At 43.1% G+C, this 17,930-nt stretch overlaps 2 protein-coding genes across 2 annotated transcripts; both read left to right on the top strand.

Annotated features, from left to right (window-relative positions):
* Positions 1-480: 480 nt before the first annotated feature.
* On the top strand, positions 481-11,055 carry LOC142255888 (microtubule-associated serine/threonine-protein kinase 3-like). The gene is made up of 7 exons (XM_075327334.1): positions 481-705; positions 918-1,019; positions 3,602-3,701; positions 9,624-9,691; positions 10,037-10,116; positions 10,550-10,758; positions 10,913-11,055. The coding sequence occupies exons 1-7, from the start codon at positions 481-483 to the stop codon at positions 11,053-11,055; spliced, it is 927 nt and encodes a 308-aa protein (XP_075183449.1).
* An 88-nt stretch (positions 11,056-11,143) lies between these two features.
* LOC142256450 (uncharacterized) lies at positions 11,144-17,721 on the top strand. Its single transcript, XM_075328135.1, has 13 exons — positions 11,144-11,270; positions 11,444-11,609; positions 11,729-11,827; positions 12,085-12,207; positions 12,366-12,478; positions 12,561-12,652; positions 13,293-13,366; positions 14,052-14,141; positions 14,313-14,402; positions 15,998-16,084; positions 16,257-16,346; positions 16,514-16,594; positions 16,820-17,721. The coding sequence occupies exons 1-13, from the start codon at positions 11,202-11,204 to the stop codon at positions 16,915-16,917; spliced, it is 1,272 nt and encodes a 423-aa protein (XP_075184250.1). The 5' UTR covers positions 11,144-11,201; the 3' UTR covers positions 16,918-17,721.
* Positions 17,722-17,930: the final 209 nt, after the last annotated feature.

Raw genomic sequence — 17,930 nt, 5'->3', positions numbered from 1 at the left:
TCTTGTTGTGTTGTTATCCTTGCTATTGAGGATTATAGAGTAATATAGAAGGTTGTCTCTAAATGTATTTTGTACTCACTAAATTACTTAATTGCAATATGGATTGGAATATATTTGATGGTGGTCTAATGGAAAATGTGACTTTTAATCAAAGGTTATAGTACCACCAGTTATAACGCTACACTCTATGTATATCGATGCCAATGTGACCTTGAATTTTTGTAATGTGACTTCGAACAAAAAATAAAACTGAATGGTTAAAAAAAAATAAAAAAATAATGAGATTTGTGTAGAGCTGCCCCTTTAAGATTCCATCATTACATCACGGATGATGTCGGCAATGATGACATCACGGATGGTGGAATGTCGGCTATTATGACATCACAATTGACATTCCCTATGTATAGGCTGTACACACAGTCATAGTTACCATTTTTTGGTTCTATAGTTGGTGACTAAACTTGCAGTTAGTTGTTCGCTATGGATCGATTTTTTAAACGCAAACGTCAGGTAGCAGCACTATCCGGGATTCTTGGCACCTATTCCCGTGACTCTGAGCTTCTACCCCCCGATGGCGTCCTCAGCTTCACTTACCAGCTAGTGTTGGAGCTAGTAAAGGACTGCCTGACCAAATACCAGCGAGGTGACCTCACCTCCAAGCATCTGAAGGATGTATGTAAGAACATCAGGACCTTACTACAGCAGGTAAGTGGGGGACGCTCCGCACAAAACTTCTCCATAATTGATTCCTCCCCCTTGTTTCTTCTTTAGGCGGAATCCAATATATTACATGACTGATCCCCAGATATGTAGTAATTGTATCTGCAGAAAGAGCAGTAAATGGTCACATAAATGGCGTCCTCCATTCTGCCCTTTCTCATCTCACCATTTTCCTTCCTGTTTGTGTTTATCTTTAGGCTCAAAATAGATCTCAAAATGGAGATTTGGGTTTTATTAATGAACTGGCCCAAGACGTCCTGTCTGTACTAGAAGGTCCAGCCCGCCCACCGAGACACCAGGTAAGGAGCCTCATCTTCTCCTTCATGGCCTTGTGTTCTGATCTTCTCCAGATCACCGGTCAGACATCAGCAGATCTGGTGTTAGGTCTTACAGGCCTCCCTGTCAGCTCCTGGCAGGATATGTTATGGCCGCCTGTCTGTGCGGCTCCATCCTCTGTGATCACAGTCTGTATTCTGCTGATGTGGTCACAGCTCAGTGGTGGGCAGTCTGTATTCTGCCTGTCTCACTCTATTATCAGAGTCTTCCTGCTTGTAAATGCTGCAGAAGAGATAATAGAGGTGATGACAGAAACATTGTGTAACAAGTCCCTTATACAGATGTAGCCAAGGTTAGCTATAGGCTATGTGCGCACTAGAAAAGTGATTTTTCTCAAGAAAATTTCTTGAGAAACTTCTGGGAGCTGAAAATTACCGCACCTGCGGTAAAAAACCGCACCAAATCCGCGGGAAAAACGCATGCGTTTTTGCTGCGGTTTTTCCACAGGTTGGTCCATGCGTTTTTTTTATGCTGAACTGCAATAAATAATATAGATAATAGATAGATAATCGATAGATAGATAATGGATAGAGGGAAAGATGGATAGATGAATAGATAGATAGATAGATAAATGAGAAAGACCTATATAATGTCCCACCTCCCTGCATTTTCTAAGCTGGCACCCTTTAGTGACTTTCAGGTGGCACTAAAGGGTGCCTAGCCTTGAATTTAGCAAAAAAAAAATAATTAAAAAAAAATGACGTGAGGTCCCCCCATCTTTTGTAGCCAGCTAGGGTAAAGCAGACGGCTGCAGGCTGCAGACCACAGCTGGCAGCTTTACCTTGGCTGGTAATCCAAAGCAGAGGGCATCTCACGCTGTTATTTTACATTAAATAAATAATTTAAAACAAAAAACGTGGGTTCCCCCCCAAATTGGATCACCAGCCAAGGTAAAGCGGACAGCTGTGATCTGGTATTCTCAGACTAGGGAGGTCCACTGTTATTGGACACTCCCCAGCCTAAAAATAGCAGGCTGCAGCTGCCCCAGAAGTGGCGCATCCATTAGACGTGCCAGTCCTGGTGCTTCGCCCCAACTCATCCCGTTGCCCTGGTGCGGTGGCAAATGGGGTAATATATGGGGTTGATGCCAGATGTGTAATGTCACCTGGCACCAGACCCTGGGGTTAGTGATGTCACGCGTCTATCAGATACATGACATCACCAACCCAGTCAGTAAGAAATAAAAAATAGACAACAAAAAAAGTTTTATTTGAAAAAACACTCCCCACATTCCCTCTTTCACCAATTTATTGACAAGAACAATCAAATCCTGGTCCGGCGTAATCCAATAAGGGGGGGGTCCACGGCGATCCATACCATAGTCACTGTCTCAGTCCATGAAGAACAGAATGTTCCCCATTGGCTGGGAGAGCAATGCAGTTACCTGAGCTAACATTAATAGTCCAGGTCACTGCAGGGGATGACGAGCGCTGCTGTCAGGAGGATAGATGAGATCATTACCTGCTGTGATCATCTCTTGCAGTCCTGTCATCAGCACTATCACTGACTTCTATGCCTGCCGTGTTGTCAGCAGTATCGCGAGAGCCCGTGACGTCACCGCTAGTGACAGTCTCGGGCCGCGGGCATAGACGGCAATGACAGCGGTGACGTCAGGAGATCGTCACAGCAGGTAATGATCTCATCTCACCTCCTGACAGCAGCGCTCGGCATCCCCGTGGCTGCACGCACTGCAGGGTGACAAGCTGCTGATACTGCGGGCAGACACTGACACTGCAGGGCAGGCAGCGGCGGGGCTGGGGCGGGACATAGACTGCATGGGCACCCGCCGGACGTCACACGGAAGTGCTTCTGTGCGGCGTCCAGGGAGTGTGACGTGTGTGTTTACTCTGCTCCGCTTCCTCTTCTGTCATAATGACATCACTCCCTGCAAAACCGCAGGCAGCGATGAGCATTACCGCAGGTAAATCGCGGCTATACCGGTGGTATACCGCACATCATTTGCTACCTGCGGTATACCCCCGGAATTTCGCAATTACATTACAGTGAATGGAGTGAAATACCGGGGGTATACCGCAGGTACCTGCGGAAAAGAAGTGACATGCACATTTTCTCAAGAACTTTTCTCAAGAAAATCTTCACAAAGAATTTACTTGAGAAAAAAACGCAGCGTGCGCACAGCTATTTTTTTTCCCATAGGTTTTGCTGGGAAATGTCTGCAGAAAGATTGCAAACATTTCTCAAGAAATTTCCGCAGCAAAACCGCGGGTAAATCCGCGGGTAAAACGACCTAGTGCGCACATAGCCTAACACAGATAACACAGTGCGTGGATATAAGGGGCAAAATACTGTAATGTGACCCCTACCGACATCGGTCAATGGGTTGTGCAATCGTACACTACTTTAAATATCTTAGGTGTTCTTTGTCAAGTTAAACTTGGCTACATCTGTATATTATTCTGGATTCACTGGATTCACCCAATACTGAAATTAAATAAATAACTCCAAATGTAGTCCTTCCTGATTTATGTATATGATTATTAAGTCAAAGGTTCCACATATTAACTATATGTATTATAACTTTCAGGTAACAGCACAAGGTGACTCCAGACGTGGGCAAAATATAAATACCAAAATCCCTGACCCTAAAGGGAGTCAGCGGGAGCTAAACAGCCATCTGATTACAGGTAAGCCGACCATCCAACATTCAACAGGAAATATCTACAGTTAGGTCCAGAAATATTTGGACAGTGACACAAGTTTTGTTATTTTAGCTATTTACAAAAACATGTTCAGAAATACAATTATATATATAATATGGGCTGAAAGTGCACACTCCCAGCTGCAATATGAGAGTTTTCACATCCAAATCGGAGAAAGGGTTTAGGAATCATAGCTCTGTAATGTTTCATAGTTTCATAGTTTTTAAGGTTGAAGGGAGACTCTAAGGGGCACTTTGCACACTGCGACATCGCAGCCCGATGCTGCGATGCCGAGTGCGATAGTGCCCGCCCCCGTCGCAGCAGCGATATGTGGTGATAGCTGGCGTAGCGAAAGTTATCGCTACGCCAGCTTCACACACACATTCACCTGCCGTGCGACGTCCCTGTGGCCGGCGACCCGCCTCCTTGTTAAGGGGGCGGGTCGTGCGGCGTCACTGCGACGTCACACGGCAGGCGGCCAATCGGAGCGGAGGGGCGGAGATGAGCAGGATGTCAACATCCTGCCCACCTCCTTCCTTCCGCATATCCTACGGAAGCCGCAGTGACGCCGGTAGGAGACGTTCCTCGCTCCTGCGACTTCACACACAGCGATGTGTGCAGCCACAGGAGCGAGGAACAACATCGGACCGTCGCGTCAGCGTAATTATGGATTACGCCGACGCTGCACCGATGATACGATTACGACGCTTTTGCGCTCGTTAATCGTATCATCCAGCCTTTACACACTGCGATGTCGCATGCGATGCCGGAAGTGCGTCATTTTCAATTTGACCCCACCGACATCGCACCTGCGATGTCGCAGTGTGCAAAGTGCCCCTAAGTCCATCTAGTTCAACCTGTAGCCTAACATGTTGATCCAGAGGAAGGCAAAAAAACCCCAATGTGTCAAATAAGCTCCAATGGGGAAAAAATTCCTTCCTGACTCCACATACGGCAATCAGACTAGTTCCCTGGATCAACACCCTGTCATAAAATCTAATATACATAACTGGTAATATTATATTTTTCAAGAAATGCGTTCAGGCTCTGCTTAAATTTTACTAGTGAATCCCTCATTACAACATCATACGGCAGAGAGCTCCATAGTCTCACTGCTCGTACAGTAAAGAATCCTCATCTGTGATTATGATTAAACATTCTTTCCTCAAGACTTAGCGGATGCCCCCTGTTCCAGTCGCAGGCCTAGGTGTAAAGAGATCTTTGGAAAGGTCTCTGTACTGTCCCCTCATTTATTTATACATTGTGATTAGATCCCCCTAAGCCTTTGTTTTTCCTAACTAACTAACCCCAAGTTTAATAACCTGTCTTGGTATTGCAGCCCCCCCCATTCCTCTAATAATCTAGGTCGCTCTTCTATCTACCTGTAAGATTATGCTATTTATAACCTTCTATACTTTTGCTAACAAGAAATGCATCCATTCCTCTCTTAAATTCATTCAGTGAGTTGGCCATCACCACTTCCTCAGGAAGAGAGTTCCAGAGCCTCACTGCTCTTACCGTGAAGAACCCTCTTCTATGCTGATGTAGGAATTTTCTTTCCTCCAATCGAAAAGAATGCCCCCTTGTTCTTGTCATAGTCCTTGGTACAAACAGATCATGGGAGAGATCTCTATATGGCCCTCTGATATATTTGTACATATTTATTAGGTCTCCCCTAAGTCTTCTCTTTTCTAGAGTAAATAGACCTAATTTTGATAACCTTTCCGTGTATTGTAATGCACCCAGGCCATTTATTATTTTAGTAGCCCGCCTCTGAACCCTTTCAAGTTCAGTAATGTCTTTCTTCAGCACCGGCGCCCAAAATTGCACACAATACTCCAAGTGTGGTCTGACTAGTGATTTGTACAGAGGGAGAATGATGTTTTCATCTCGTGCCCCCAGACCTCTTCTAATGCATCCCATCACCCTATTTGCTTTGGTGGCTGCTGCCTGACACTGGGCACTCCAATTTAGATTCTTATTCACTGCATAGCCTCCTCTTTTTCAAGGGACCAAAAGTAATTGGACAAGGGACTCTAAGGGCTGCAGTTAACTCTGAAGGCATCTCCCTCGTTAACCTGTAATCAATGAAATAGTTAAAAGGTCTGGGGTTGATTACAGGTGTGTGGTTTTGCATTTGGAAGCTGTTGCTGTGACCAGACAACATGCGGTCTAAGGAACTCTCAATTGAGGTGAAGCAGAACATCCTGAGGCTGAAAAAAAAGAAAAAATCCATCAGAGAGATAGCAGACATGCTTGGAGTAGCAAAATCAACAGTCGAGTACATTCTGAGAAAAAAGGAATTGACTGGTGAGCTTGGGAACTCAAAAAGGCCTGGGCGTCCACGGATGACAACAGTGGTGGATGATCGCCGCATACTTTCTTTGGTGAAGAAGAACCCGTTCACAACATCAACTGAAGTCCAGAACACTCTCAGTGAAGTAGGTGTATCTGTCTCTAAGTCAACAGTAAAGAGAAGACTCCATGAAAGTAAATACAAAGGGTTCACATCTAGATGCAAACCATTCATCAATTCCAAAAATAGACAGGCCAGAGTTAAATTTGCTGAAAAACACCTCATGAAGCCAGCTTAGTTCTGGAAAAGTATTCTATGGACAGATGAGACCAAGATCAACCTGTATCAGAATGATGGGAAGAAAAAAGTTTGGAGAAGAAAGGGAACGGCACATGATCCAAGGCACACCACATCCTCTGTAAAACATGGTGGAGGCAACGTGATGGCATGGGCATGCATGGCTTTCAATGGCACTGGGTCACTTGTGTTTATTGATGACATAACAGCAGACAAGAGTAGCCGGATGAATTCTGAAGTGTACCGGGATATACTTTCAGCCCAGATTCAGCCAAATGCCGCAAAGTAGATCGGACGGCGCTTCATAGTACAGATGGACAATGACCCCAAGCATACAGCCAAAGCTACCCAGGAGTTCATGAGTGCAAAAAAGTGGAACATTCTGCAATGGCCAAGTCAATCACCAGATCTTAACCCAATTGAGCATGCATTTCACTTGCTCAAATCCAGACTTAAGATGGAAAGACCCACAAACAAGCAAGACCTGAAGGCTGCGGCTGTAAAGGCCTGGCAAAGCATTAAGAAGGAGGAAACCCAGCGTTTGGTGATGTCCATGGGTTCCAGACTTAAGGCAGTGATTGCCTCCAAAGGATTCGCAACAAAATATAACAATTTTTTTTTGGGGTTTGGTTTATTTGTCCAATTACTTTTGACCTCCTAAAATGTGGAGTGTTTGTAAAGAAATGTGTACAATTCCTACAATTTCTATCAGATATTTTTGTTCAAACCTTCAAATTAAACGTTACAATCTGCACTTGAATTCTGTTGTAGAGGTTTCATTTCAAATCCAATGTGGTGGCATGCAGAGCCCAACTCGCGAAAATTGTGTCACTGTCCAAATATTTCTGGACCTAACTGTAGATCGGGGTCTCAAGCTCGGTGTATGGGCCGCACATAGGAAAAAATAATTTGGGGGGCCGCATTGATTACAGGACAAAGTAACATTTTTACTGGTGCCATATTTTTTTTTTTCTCTACACCTCTGGATCGCTATTTTTGAAAAATTTTAACTTGTTTATTATAACAAACGTGCACTTTATATATACAGTATTTATATATAAATAAAGACAAAAACATTTTTCATGGTAAAAAGTGTCAAGCATTATTTTTTTTATTTACATTAAAAAATCCCTTTCTTGCAAGTAATATAGTTCTACAATTAGCATCATATAGTAATTTTGGCCAACATCTTTTAGTAGTGTCACCCATACTGTTCCTCTTCTTCAAGTACTGTTCCCATCCTGGTTTCCATTCTGCAGTAATGTTCCCATCCTGTAGTAATGTGCCCATCCTGTAGTAATGTGCCCATTCTGTAGTAATGTGCCCATTCTGTAGTAATGTGCATATCTTTTTCCCCATCCTGTAGTAATGTACCCATCCTTGACGCTTTTACAAATGTGCCCCATGCTTTTGCCCACCCTGTAGTAATGAGCCCATTCTGTAGTAATGTGCAATATCCTTGTCCCCATTCTGTAGTAATGTTACCATCCTTTTCTACTTTTACAAATGTGTCCCATCTTTGTCTCCATCCTGTAGTATTGTGGTCATCCTTGCCCCTTTTTACAAATGTGCCCCATCCTTGTCCCCATCCTGTAGTAATGTGTCCAAGCCTTGTCCCCTTTAACTAATATGCCCTATCCTTGTCCCCAGTCCAGTAGTAACTTCCCAACCTGTAGTAATGTGCCCCCTCCTGTAGTAATATGCTCAACATTGTCCCCTTTTACTAATGTGCCCCATCCTTGTCTCTATCCCCTAGTAATGTGCCCATCCTGTAATAACGTGCCCCAGTCTTGTCCCCTTTAATTAATGTGCCCCATCCTTTTCCCCTTCCTTTAGCAATGTGCTCATCTTGTTGTAATCTGCCACCTTCTTGACCCCATCCTGTAGTAATGTGCCCCCTCCTTGATACCATCCTGTAGTAATGTACCCCATCCTGTAATAATGTGCCCACTTTACATCCCCATTTAGTAATGTGCCCCATTCCTTGTCCCCATCCTGTAGTAATGTGCCCAACCTTGTCCTCTTTTACTAATGTGCCTATCCTGTAGTAATGTCTCCTTTATTGATCCTCTTCTTGTAGCAATGTCCCATCTTGCTTCCCTTTTGTGCCATTTTACACACACACACATTTCAAAACTGAAAGCGCTTCATCTAAATATTAGATGACCGTTTTGCCGCCGCTGTGCACAGGCAAACTCGTGTTGCACTATTCCAATGGCAGCTGCCGGCCGATTAGATGGAAGCAGATGAAGTCATATGCATCATTTGCTTGCCTCTGATAGGTCAGCGGCTGCCATTGGAAGAGTGCAGAGAGAACTTCACTGTGAAACGGAGGCAAAACGTTCATCTGAAATAAAGCAAAGTGCAGCCCCTGCACCAGCCGTGATTATACAGGAGGGTACGTGCCTGCGGGCCACAAAAAGCAGCCTGAGGGGCCACGTGTTTGAGACCTGTGATCTAGATATTGTAGAGAAAAGGTAATAATCTGTAGATTAACTGTCTCTACTCTTTATAGTGGGAATCTGTCATCATATTTTCACATAAGGAAGTATTGGTATGGCTGTACAGCCACCATAAACCGATATCTTTTTATATAAAGATCCAGTATACAGTCATGGGAAATGTAGAAGCCGTATGTAAATCAGGCTGGAAGTGCACAGGAGACTTGGAAGAAGTCCAAGTTCAGTGACCCGCCCCCGCTGCAGTGACCCACCCCCAGTGCAGTGACCCACCCCCAGTGCAGTGACCCACCCCACAGCAGTGACCCACCCCCAGTACAGTGAACCGCCCCCATGGTGACCCGCCCCCGCTGCAGTGACCCGCCCTTGGTACAGTGACTCACCCCTGCTGAAGTGACTCACTTCCGATGCAGTGACCTGCCCCTTGTGCACTTCCGGCCTGATTTGCATGTGGCTTATATTATTGATTTCTCATTACTGGCACATCAGATCTCTCCAAAAAAGATATATATTTATTGGAGGACAAGCACCTATACAGCCATACCCCCTACCTGCTGACTGGCTCCCAATAAGGCTGTGTGACCTGCATTCATGTGCCTCCCACGCACTACAATAGTGAGGGATCACTGATTTATGGCAATCACTTCGGGCCGTCCTGCCTTCTTCTAATGATTGCTGTGATTGTATAAGCTCCTTCTAATGGCAGCTAAAATCTGGCCGATCCCGTGCTCCCAGATAAGTAGCATCAATCCCATATTCAGACATCTCGTCATTTTCTCCGTTGTATTGTTGTATTATTTATCTAAGATTAATATCATCTGATTTTATTTCTTGATTATTTCATCCCTATTTTAGAAAAAACTGAGCTGTCGACTCCAGATAGTGGAATCTGTGAGATCCCGGAGATCCATGAATCTGCCAGTGTAAGTATCATAGAGGGATCTGTCTGTATATTATCAGACCCCGGGGTGTGAATGACTCCTCTAATATCCCCCATATACCCATGGGATATCTCTATTCTAAGCAGATAACAGCATTTATAGTCCGTCCCCCCGGTGTGATCTCCCATATTATCCCGCGCTGTACAGTGATCCCAGTGTATGGAGGATCCCCCATTACATAGGTGTCTGCCGAGCGTCCGGCTTGTATCCTCCTCTACATCGGATCAGTAGAATCAGCTAGGACATAAAATAGAAGAAGTTTCTGCATCTGGAGCTTTTTTCCTGCAGTTTCTAGATCGTAAAATAATTTCTAATTTTTTTTTATAGAATGTGATCGCGACCCGAGCGAGAACGCCGAGTAAGAGCGATTATGAGATGTCCAAACTGATCGGCAAGGGAGCATTCGGGTGAGTTTCCCTTTGGGATAATGCACATTTCTCAGGTCCCTATGACAGTTTTTCTGGGTCTGTGCTCTGCCATCCAAGGTGACCATAGACAAGTGACGAATCCACATCACTGTCCACGTCTAATTGTCACTGTTCAACTCAAAAACATGAAATTCGGGACTGCAACACTTTAAATTTAGATCAATTTTATTTGAACTGAATCAAAATTCCAGCCATACCTAGTGACTCTACGCCAAATAAAATTCAGGAGATTCACTCATTTGTAAAGTGACATGGATGAGGACGTGGCAGACGTGGCACTGACATCCCATAGGTGACCTTTTATACAGTGTTATTATATGAATGTTTAATGAGACTGGACTTCTAGTATTAACCCCTAGTACAGAAGATCATATGACGAGTTCTATAAACCATGCATTTTCCTTCTCTCCAGTGCGGTCAACTTAGTGCGCCATAAAGACTCCAAAAAGATCTTTGCCATGAAGAAACTGGACAAGAAGGAGCTTAATACTCCATCAAACATACAACAAGCTTTTCTGGAGAGGGACATCTTAACATTCGCTGATTGTCCCTTTGTGGTCTCCATGCTTTGCTCCTTTCCAACCAAATCTCATCTGTGTATGGTTATGGAGTATGTAGAAGGTAGGACGTGTACATTGTATTACATTCAGCCCATGTCTGCTTACATCTCATCACCTTCTCTATCCTGCCCCAATGTCTCCGCTCTCTTCTCATTATACACCATGTGTGATCTGCTGTATCGTCCCTCACCGGCCATATTTCCTTTCTTCTATAGGTGGAGACTGTCGGAAGCTTCTGAGAACCATGAAAGTTTTACCTATCTCCTTGGCCCGCTTGTACTTTGCGGAGGCCATGCTTGCTGTGGAATATCTGCACAGCTATGGTGTAGTGCATAGAGACCTGAAACCGGACAAGTAAGTGACCGCTGTAGTATAATAAAGGGGGGTTATCACATATTATTACATGGCTTGCATGGCTAAAACCATCTTTTCTTTCACAGCCTCCTGATAACATCTGCAGGACACATTAAAGTCTCAGATTTTGGGGTGTCAAAATTCGGTCTCATGATGCCAAAAACCAACATCTACCAGGAATCACCTGAGAACATCGCTAGAGAGTTCCGCGATCGTGAGGTCAGCATCACCTACTGGAACGTCACTTCTTCACTATAAATCTCACCAACCTTTTCTTTCTTCTCTGGAGAATTTTTTAACTGAGATTTCGTCTTCTGTCCTTGTGTTTTTATCGAGAGATCTTTTCCTAAAAATAGTTTAATCAATCTCCTCTTCCTTCTTTTGGTTTCCAGGCGTGGGGCACCGTATGTTACATGGCCCCTGAGGTCATCCTGTCGGAAGGCTTCGGAAGACCTGTTGACTGGTGGTCAATGGGGATCATCCTATACGAATTCCTCGTAGGAAATGTACCATTTCGTGATAAGGACAAATATGAGCTTTATAGAAAGATCGTCAGAGGTAAGTAGAGTAATCCACTCATTACTTGGGTTGGTTTAGTTACTTGGTTTATAATTGTGCAGCTTTACTGTATAATACAGTTCAATAATGTTTATTTTTTGTCATTTTCTATACAATAGGTGACATTTTATTTAAGTGTTTTCCTCCTCTTCCTCTCGATGCTCGGAACCTCATCACTAAGCTGCTGACAAGAAATCCTGTACAAAGACTTGGGACAGGTAATGTATATAACAGTATTAACACTTACTTATTACACCCAGGACATACCAATCATCACCACGAGGATCAGCTCTTCTTCTGCTTGTCCATTTCTAAAAAATTCTTTAAAAAAACTGATAGTCCTCAGTGGCTGATACCTTTTAATGGCTAACAGTGGCTTTCCTTCATGCTATGTCCATGTCAATAGTTCCGATCTATCTCCAGATATGGAGCAGTCTCTGACAATGCCCACATCACTTTTGATCTTTTTTTTCAGGAGGAGCAGATGAGATCAAGTGTCAGCCATTCCTCGAAGACTTAGACTTTGAGAACCTTCTAAGTCAGGAGCCGGAGTACGTTCCTCAGCGTTTGTCAGATGTGTTCAGCTGCCTCTCTGACAGTAAGTAGATGGAGACATCATCCAGACTAAGTGGCTGATGGTCTTCACTAATGTGTGACTCTCACTTCCCAATAATACTAATGATAACATGGTAACTATCGATGACCAAGGGTCATGCTGACAACTGCTAATAACATTTCATTACTTATGTCTTTTAGATGACTCTGAGGTATACCAACCTATGGGCTCAGAGGATAAGGACAAGAGAAGAGAGGACAATGAGAACCGTGAGTTCCAAAACTTTACGTCATCTTCTGAAAGGCTTTCTAAAGTAAGTATGGGATCAACACATAAAAATATGTGCGAAAATGTAAGAAAAGGGTATATTATAGTTTCGTTTTATCCCTATTTAGCTCTGTACCAGCGTTATCAGGACGATGAGCAAAGAGGATCCCAAGACGCCTCCAGAGAGTTCTCAAGAGTCCAACACAAAATCCTCAGAAATGTGAGTAGATGATGGGGTCATTACTGGGATCTCCAGGCTGATATACTGTATGTACCCAAAACCAAACATACATGAAACAGACATGAATAACATAATATTAAAAGCAGCATCAACCACCCCATGATTAGCGGTCCTTGTGGTTTTGGCTTCAGAAACCATTTGGGATAGCTAGCAACTCGTAAATGGGGCAGCATGGCGGCTCTGTGGTAAACACTGTAGCCTTGCAGCACTGGGTCTCGGGTTCAAAAGACAATGTCTGCAAGGATTCTTCCCTTTATGGGGTTCCTTGCACACTTAAAAGAAATACTGATAGGGAGATCAGATTGTGAGCCCCAATGGGGTCAGTGATGATGTCTGTAAAGTGTTGTGGAAAATAATGGCGCTATATAAGTGCCTAAAATAAATATTTGCAGCCAGTCCTGCATTTTTAGCGTTACCCCCACTGCAGGTGAGATGTGATATTACATGGCGGCCATTCTTGGTAGTGGTTTTCCATTATGCTCCATATGAGGTAGTATTGAACAGGAGCCCATTCCCACTATGACTTTCCTATGTCTTGTAGTCAGGTGTTATTCTGGTCAGACGACCCCTTATATAATGCTTTAGTTTGTGATTTACACGTTTTTCTTCCACCAAACAGGCAGAAAGAATCTCCTCCGGTATCTGATGGAGACGATGCTGTGAGCAGCGGGATATCCTCGTTCCCATTCTCAGGTATGTACATGTCTACAGCACCAAAAATGTGGATGTTCACTTCAAGGTTCAGATAATTCCACAGGTTTTTCTGTAATGGGCCTCATATGTTATCCATGTTTCATGATCTCAAATATGTCGCTATTATTCTGGACTTATTCTGCCCTACTAAGAAGCAGAACTATAGGGGAAAGGACGAGAATAATTCTACTAGATACAGGGAAGCCCTAAAGAAAAACCAGGGCATATAGCCAGAAATAAAACATACATTTTTTATTTGGAGTAATTAAAATACAAGCTGCGATAAAGTGATTGAAAGAAACGCAGCAGCACAACACAGCAGGGGGAGAGATAAGGAATGCAGCCGCATAGAAGCTGTTACTAAACAAAGCACATATAGCACTATGAGGTTAAATTAAAAAATCACATCTGTGAGTCAATCTAACTCCAGTGAGAATGAAACAAATAGATAGAAATAGTGTGGAGTTCATTAAAGAATACAATAGTATAAAGTACAGTATGAATAAACAAACAAACGAGTGCATACAATAGCTAGTGGCATCTCCTCCTGCTGGTGCTTAAATCCTGACGCACATTTTGGCTTTTTGGCCTTAGTCAGGCCAAAAAATTCTTTAATATACAGGGAAAATATAGAGCAGACCCTATAAGAACATATGCTAAAAGTTTTATTTTACTTTCTGATCAGAATTTCCAGTTCTGGAGGAAGAAAAATCTGTAATAATTCTGAATGAAGAACTGAATTCAGAAAATAAAGAACAGGACAAAAAGAGTGAAGGTAAGTGTGAGGACCTCCTCCATGTTGTGTGACGTCAGCGAGAAGAATTCATGTGGGGCAGATGTCATCTGTCAGTGATGGGATTGTCACATGTGTGATGGCTGACAGGGAAGATACAGAGCGGATCCTATAAGAATATATACTCAATGTGTTTTTTTACTTTCTGATCAGAATCTCCAGCTCAGGAAGAAGCAAAATCTGCAATTTATCTGAGTGGAGAACCAAAATCACAGAATGAAGAACAGGACAATCAGAGTGAAGGTGAGTGTGAGGACCTCCTCCATGTTGTGTGACGTCAGTGAGAAGAATCCATCTGTCAGTGATCTGATCCTCACATGTATAATAATAATAATAATAAAGTTTATTGTTATAGCACCAACATATTCCGCAGCACTGCACAATCAGGCGGGGACTAGTATAGACAAAAACAAAACTAAGTAGCACATATTTAAGCACCTACAATAGGAATGATGGCCGGGCTCACAAGCTTACAATCTATGGGGAGGTAGAGGACACACAAGGTAAAGCGTGCTTGTAGTGTCTGGTCCGGCCATCATTATGATAAATTATTGATTTCATATAGAATTGAATGATCTGGTCATTAGGCAGTAAAAGTTTAAGTGCTATTGGATGTATGGAGGATGTGAGGACAGAAATAGAAGGAAGTTTACGAATAGCATTTACAAGGCAGGAACAGGGGAGGGTTAGGTTAGTGAGTTATGATGATAAGCTTGTCTGAAGAGATGTATTTTTAACACACGCTTAAAAACATGGGGGCTGGATATTAGCTGCATCCTTTGAGGTAGTGCATTCCAGAAAACTGGCGCAGCACGAGAGAAGTCCTGGAGACAGAGGTGTGAGGTTCAGATTATGGAGGATGTTAATCTAGGATCATTTCAAGAGGGGAAGGGGCGGGTAGGATGATAGACAGAGAAGAGGGATGAGATATAGGGTTGTACAGAACTGTGGAGAGCTTTGTGGGTGAGAGATATAAGTTTGTATTGTATTCTGTAGCTGCTAGGCAGCCAGTGTAGTGACTGGCACAAGGTGGAAGCGTCGATGTAGAGGCTGGACAGGAATACGAGTTTGGCTGCTGCGTTCAGGATGGATGGAGAAAGTTTGGTTGAAGGGAGACGGATCAGTAAAGAGTTGTATGATGCATAATGGCTGATAATGATACCGCACCTCTGTATGGGGAAGATTCCTCTATTATGAAGCAATACTAGATTATGAGAACTATAGGGGAAAGGACGGGAATACCAGATCCTATAAGAATATATACAAAGCAGATCCTATAAGAATATATACAAAGCAGATCCTATAAGAATATATACAGAGCAGATCCTCTAAGAATATATACAAAGCAGATCCTATAAGAATATATACAGAGCAGAGCCTATAAGAATATATACAGAGCAGATCCTATAAGAATATATACAGAGCAGATCCTATAAGAATATATACAGAGCAGATCCTATAAGAATATATACAGAACAGATCCTATAAGAATATATACAGAGCAGATCCTATAAGAATATATACAGAGCAGATCCTTTAAGAATATATACAGAGCAGATCCTATAAGAATATATACAGAGCAGATCCTATAAGAATATATACAGAGCAGATCCTATAAGAATATATACAGAGCAGATCCTATAAGAATATATACAGAGCAGATCCTATAAGAATATATACAGAGCAGATCCTATAAGAATATATACAGAGCAGATCCTATAAGAATATATACAGAGCAGATCCTATAAGAATATATACAGAGCAGATCCTATAAGAATATATACAGAGCAGATCCTATAAGAATATATACTCAATGTGTAATTTTACTTTCTGATCAGAATCTCCAGCTCAGGAGGAAGAAAAATCAGCAATAAATCTGATTGAAGAACCAAAAGCAGAAAATGAACAGGACAAAAAGAGTGAAGGTAAGTGTGAGGACCTCCTCCATGTTGTGTGACGTCAGTGAGAAGAATCCATGTGGGGCAGATGTCATCTGTCAGTGATGGGATTGTCACATGTGTGATGGCTGACAGGGAAGATACAGAGCGGATCCTATAAGAATATATACTCAATGAGTTTTTTTTCCTTTCTTATCAGAATCTCCAGCTCAGGAAGAAGCAAAATCTGCAATTCATCTGAGTGGAGAACCAAAATCACAGAATGAAGAACAGGACAATCAGAGTGAAGGTAAGTGTGAGGACCACCTCCATGTTGTGTGATGTTAGTGAGAAGAATCCATGTGGAGCAGATGTCATCTGTCAGTGGTGGGATTGTCACATGTATGATTGATGACAGGGAAGATACAGAGCGGATCCTATATGAATATATACTCAATATGTTATTTTACTTTCCAGCTGAGGAGAAAGAAAAATCAGCAATAAATCTCAGGGAAGAATCAAAACCAGAAAATGGAGAACGGGGCAAAAAGAGACGAGGTAAGTGTGAGAACCTCCTCCATGTTGTGTGATGTCGGTCAGTGAGAAGACTCCATGTGGGGCAGATGTCATCCGTCAGTGGTGGGATTGTCACATGTGTGATGGCTGACAATGATACCGCACCTCTGTATGGAGAAGATTCCTCGGCTGTTCGGCCACAGTGACTGCACAGTAGTATCATGTAATATGGAGTCCCATCACTTACTTTATATTTCTTTCTCTTAGGTTCTATCTTCCGCCGGATCTTATCATCCTGCCGACGTGGATTAGCCAGGGCTGCTCGCGCATGTGTGTGTTGTCCCTGTTTCTCTAAAGTCACTTAGAGGACAGGACACCTGAAGTACAGCACATCCACTATCAATGCTGTACTTTTTGTCCTGTAGCCCTGACTCCATTCTCTAACCCCTCTTGACTCCGACCCCGGCTTTTTCCCTGACTACGATTTTGTCTATTGATTCTGTTTATGGTTTTGTCTCTGCTCTCACCTATGGATATGACTTTTACTGGACTTTCCGCAGTCAGAAGTGTTCACAGACAAGTGACTTACCTGCTGCATAATGAGGCAGATTCCGGGCTCGGTCTCTGCTCTCACCAATGAATATGACACTGGACTTTCCGCAGTCAGACGTGTTCACACACAAGTGACTTACGTGCTGCATAATGAGGCAGTTTCCGGGCTCGGTCTCTGCTCTCACCAATGAATATGACACTGGACTTTCCGCAGTCAGATGTGTTCACAGACAAGTGACTTACCTGCTGCAAGACGAGACAGATTCCGGGCTCGGTTTCTGCTCTCACCCATTGATATGACTTTTACTGGACTTTCTGCAGTCAGATGTGGTCACAGACAAGTGACTTACCTGCTGCATGAAGAGGCAGTTTCCGGGCTCGGTCTCTGCTCTCACCCATTGACAAGACTTTCTACAGTCAGACATATTCACTAATTAGTGACTGGGCAGCACGGTGGCTCAGTGGTTAGCACTGCAGTCTTGCAGCGTTGGGGTCCTCGGTTCAAATTCCACCAAGGACAACATCTGTAAGGAGTTTGTGTGTTCTCCCCGTGTTTGCGTGGGTTTCCTCCGGGTACTCCGGTTTCCTCCCACACCAAAGACATACTGATAGGGAATTAATTGCATGATATAAATTAATAAATATTATCATCATTATTATTATTATTATATTATTATTTGCTGCATGAAAAGACAGATTCCGGACTCGGTCTCTGCTCTCAACATTTTACATGTAAAGCCCAAGGGAAGGGCGCTCTTTTAGCCATGGTCTCTACTGATACTGACGCGACTTCGTTTGACCATTCTTTGCTAATAATAAAAATTAG

Source organism: Anomaloglossus baeobatrachus, chromosome 11, assembly GCF_048569485.1.
Source record: "Anomaloglossus baeobatrachus isolate aAnoBae1 chromosome 11, aAnoBae1.hap1, whole genome shotgun sequence".
Taxonomy (NCBI): domain Eukaryota; kingdom Metazoa; phylum Chordata; class Amphibia; order Anura; family Aromobatidae; genus Anomaloglossus; species Anomaloglossus baeobatrachus.
Note: the sequence above shows the minus strand (reverse complement) of the source record. Positions and strands in the feature narration are given on the sequence as shown.

Bases quoted from the DNA above. Each gene is read 5' to 3' on its own strand.
- LOC142255888 (XM_075327334.1), top strand. From the start codon at position 481: ATGGATCGATTTTTTAAACGCAAACGTCAGGTAGCAGCACTATCCGGG. The intron at 1,020-3,601 runs GTAAGGAGCCTC...TATAACTTTCAG, and splicing joins CCCGCCCACCGAGACACCAG to GTAACAGCACAAGGTGACTC. The intron at 10,117-10,549 runs GTGAGTTTCCCT...CCTTCTCTCCAG, and splicing joins ATCGGCAAGGGAGCATTCGG to TGCGGTCAACTTAGTGCGCC.
- LOC142256450 (XM_075328135.1), top strand. From the start codon at position 11,202: ATGATGCCAAAAACCAACATCTACCAGGAATCACCTGAGAACATCGCT. The intron at 12,479-12,560 runs GTAAGTATGGGA...ATCCCTATTTAG, and splicing joins CTTCTGAAAGGCTTTCTAAA to CTCTGTACCAGCGTTATCAG. The intron at 14,403-15,997 runs GTGAGTGTGAGG...CTTTCTGATCAG, and splicing joins ACAGGACAATCAGAGTGAAG to AATCTCCAGCTCAGGAGGAA.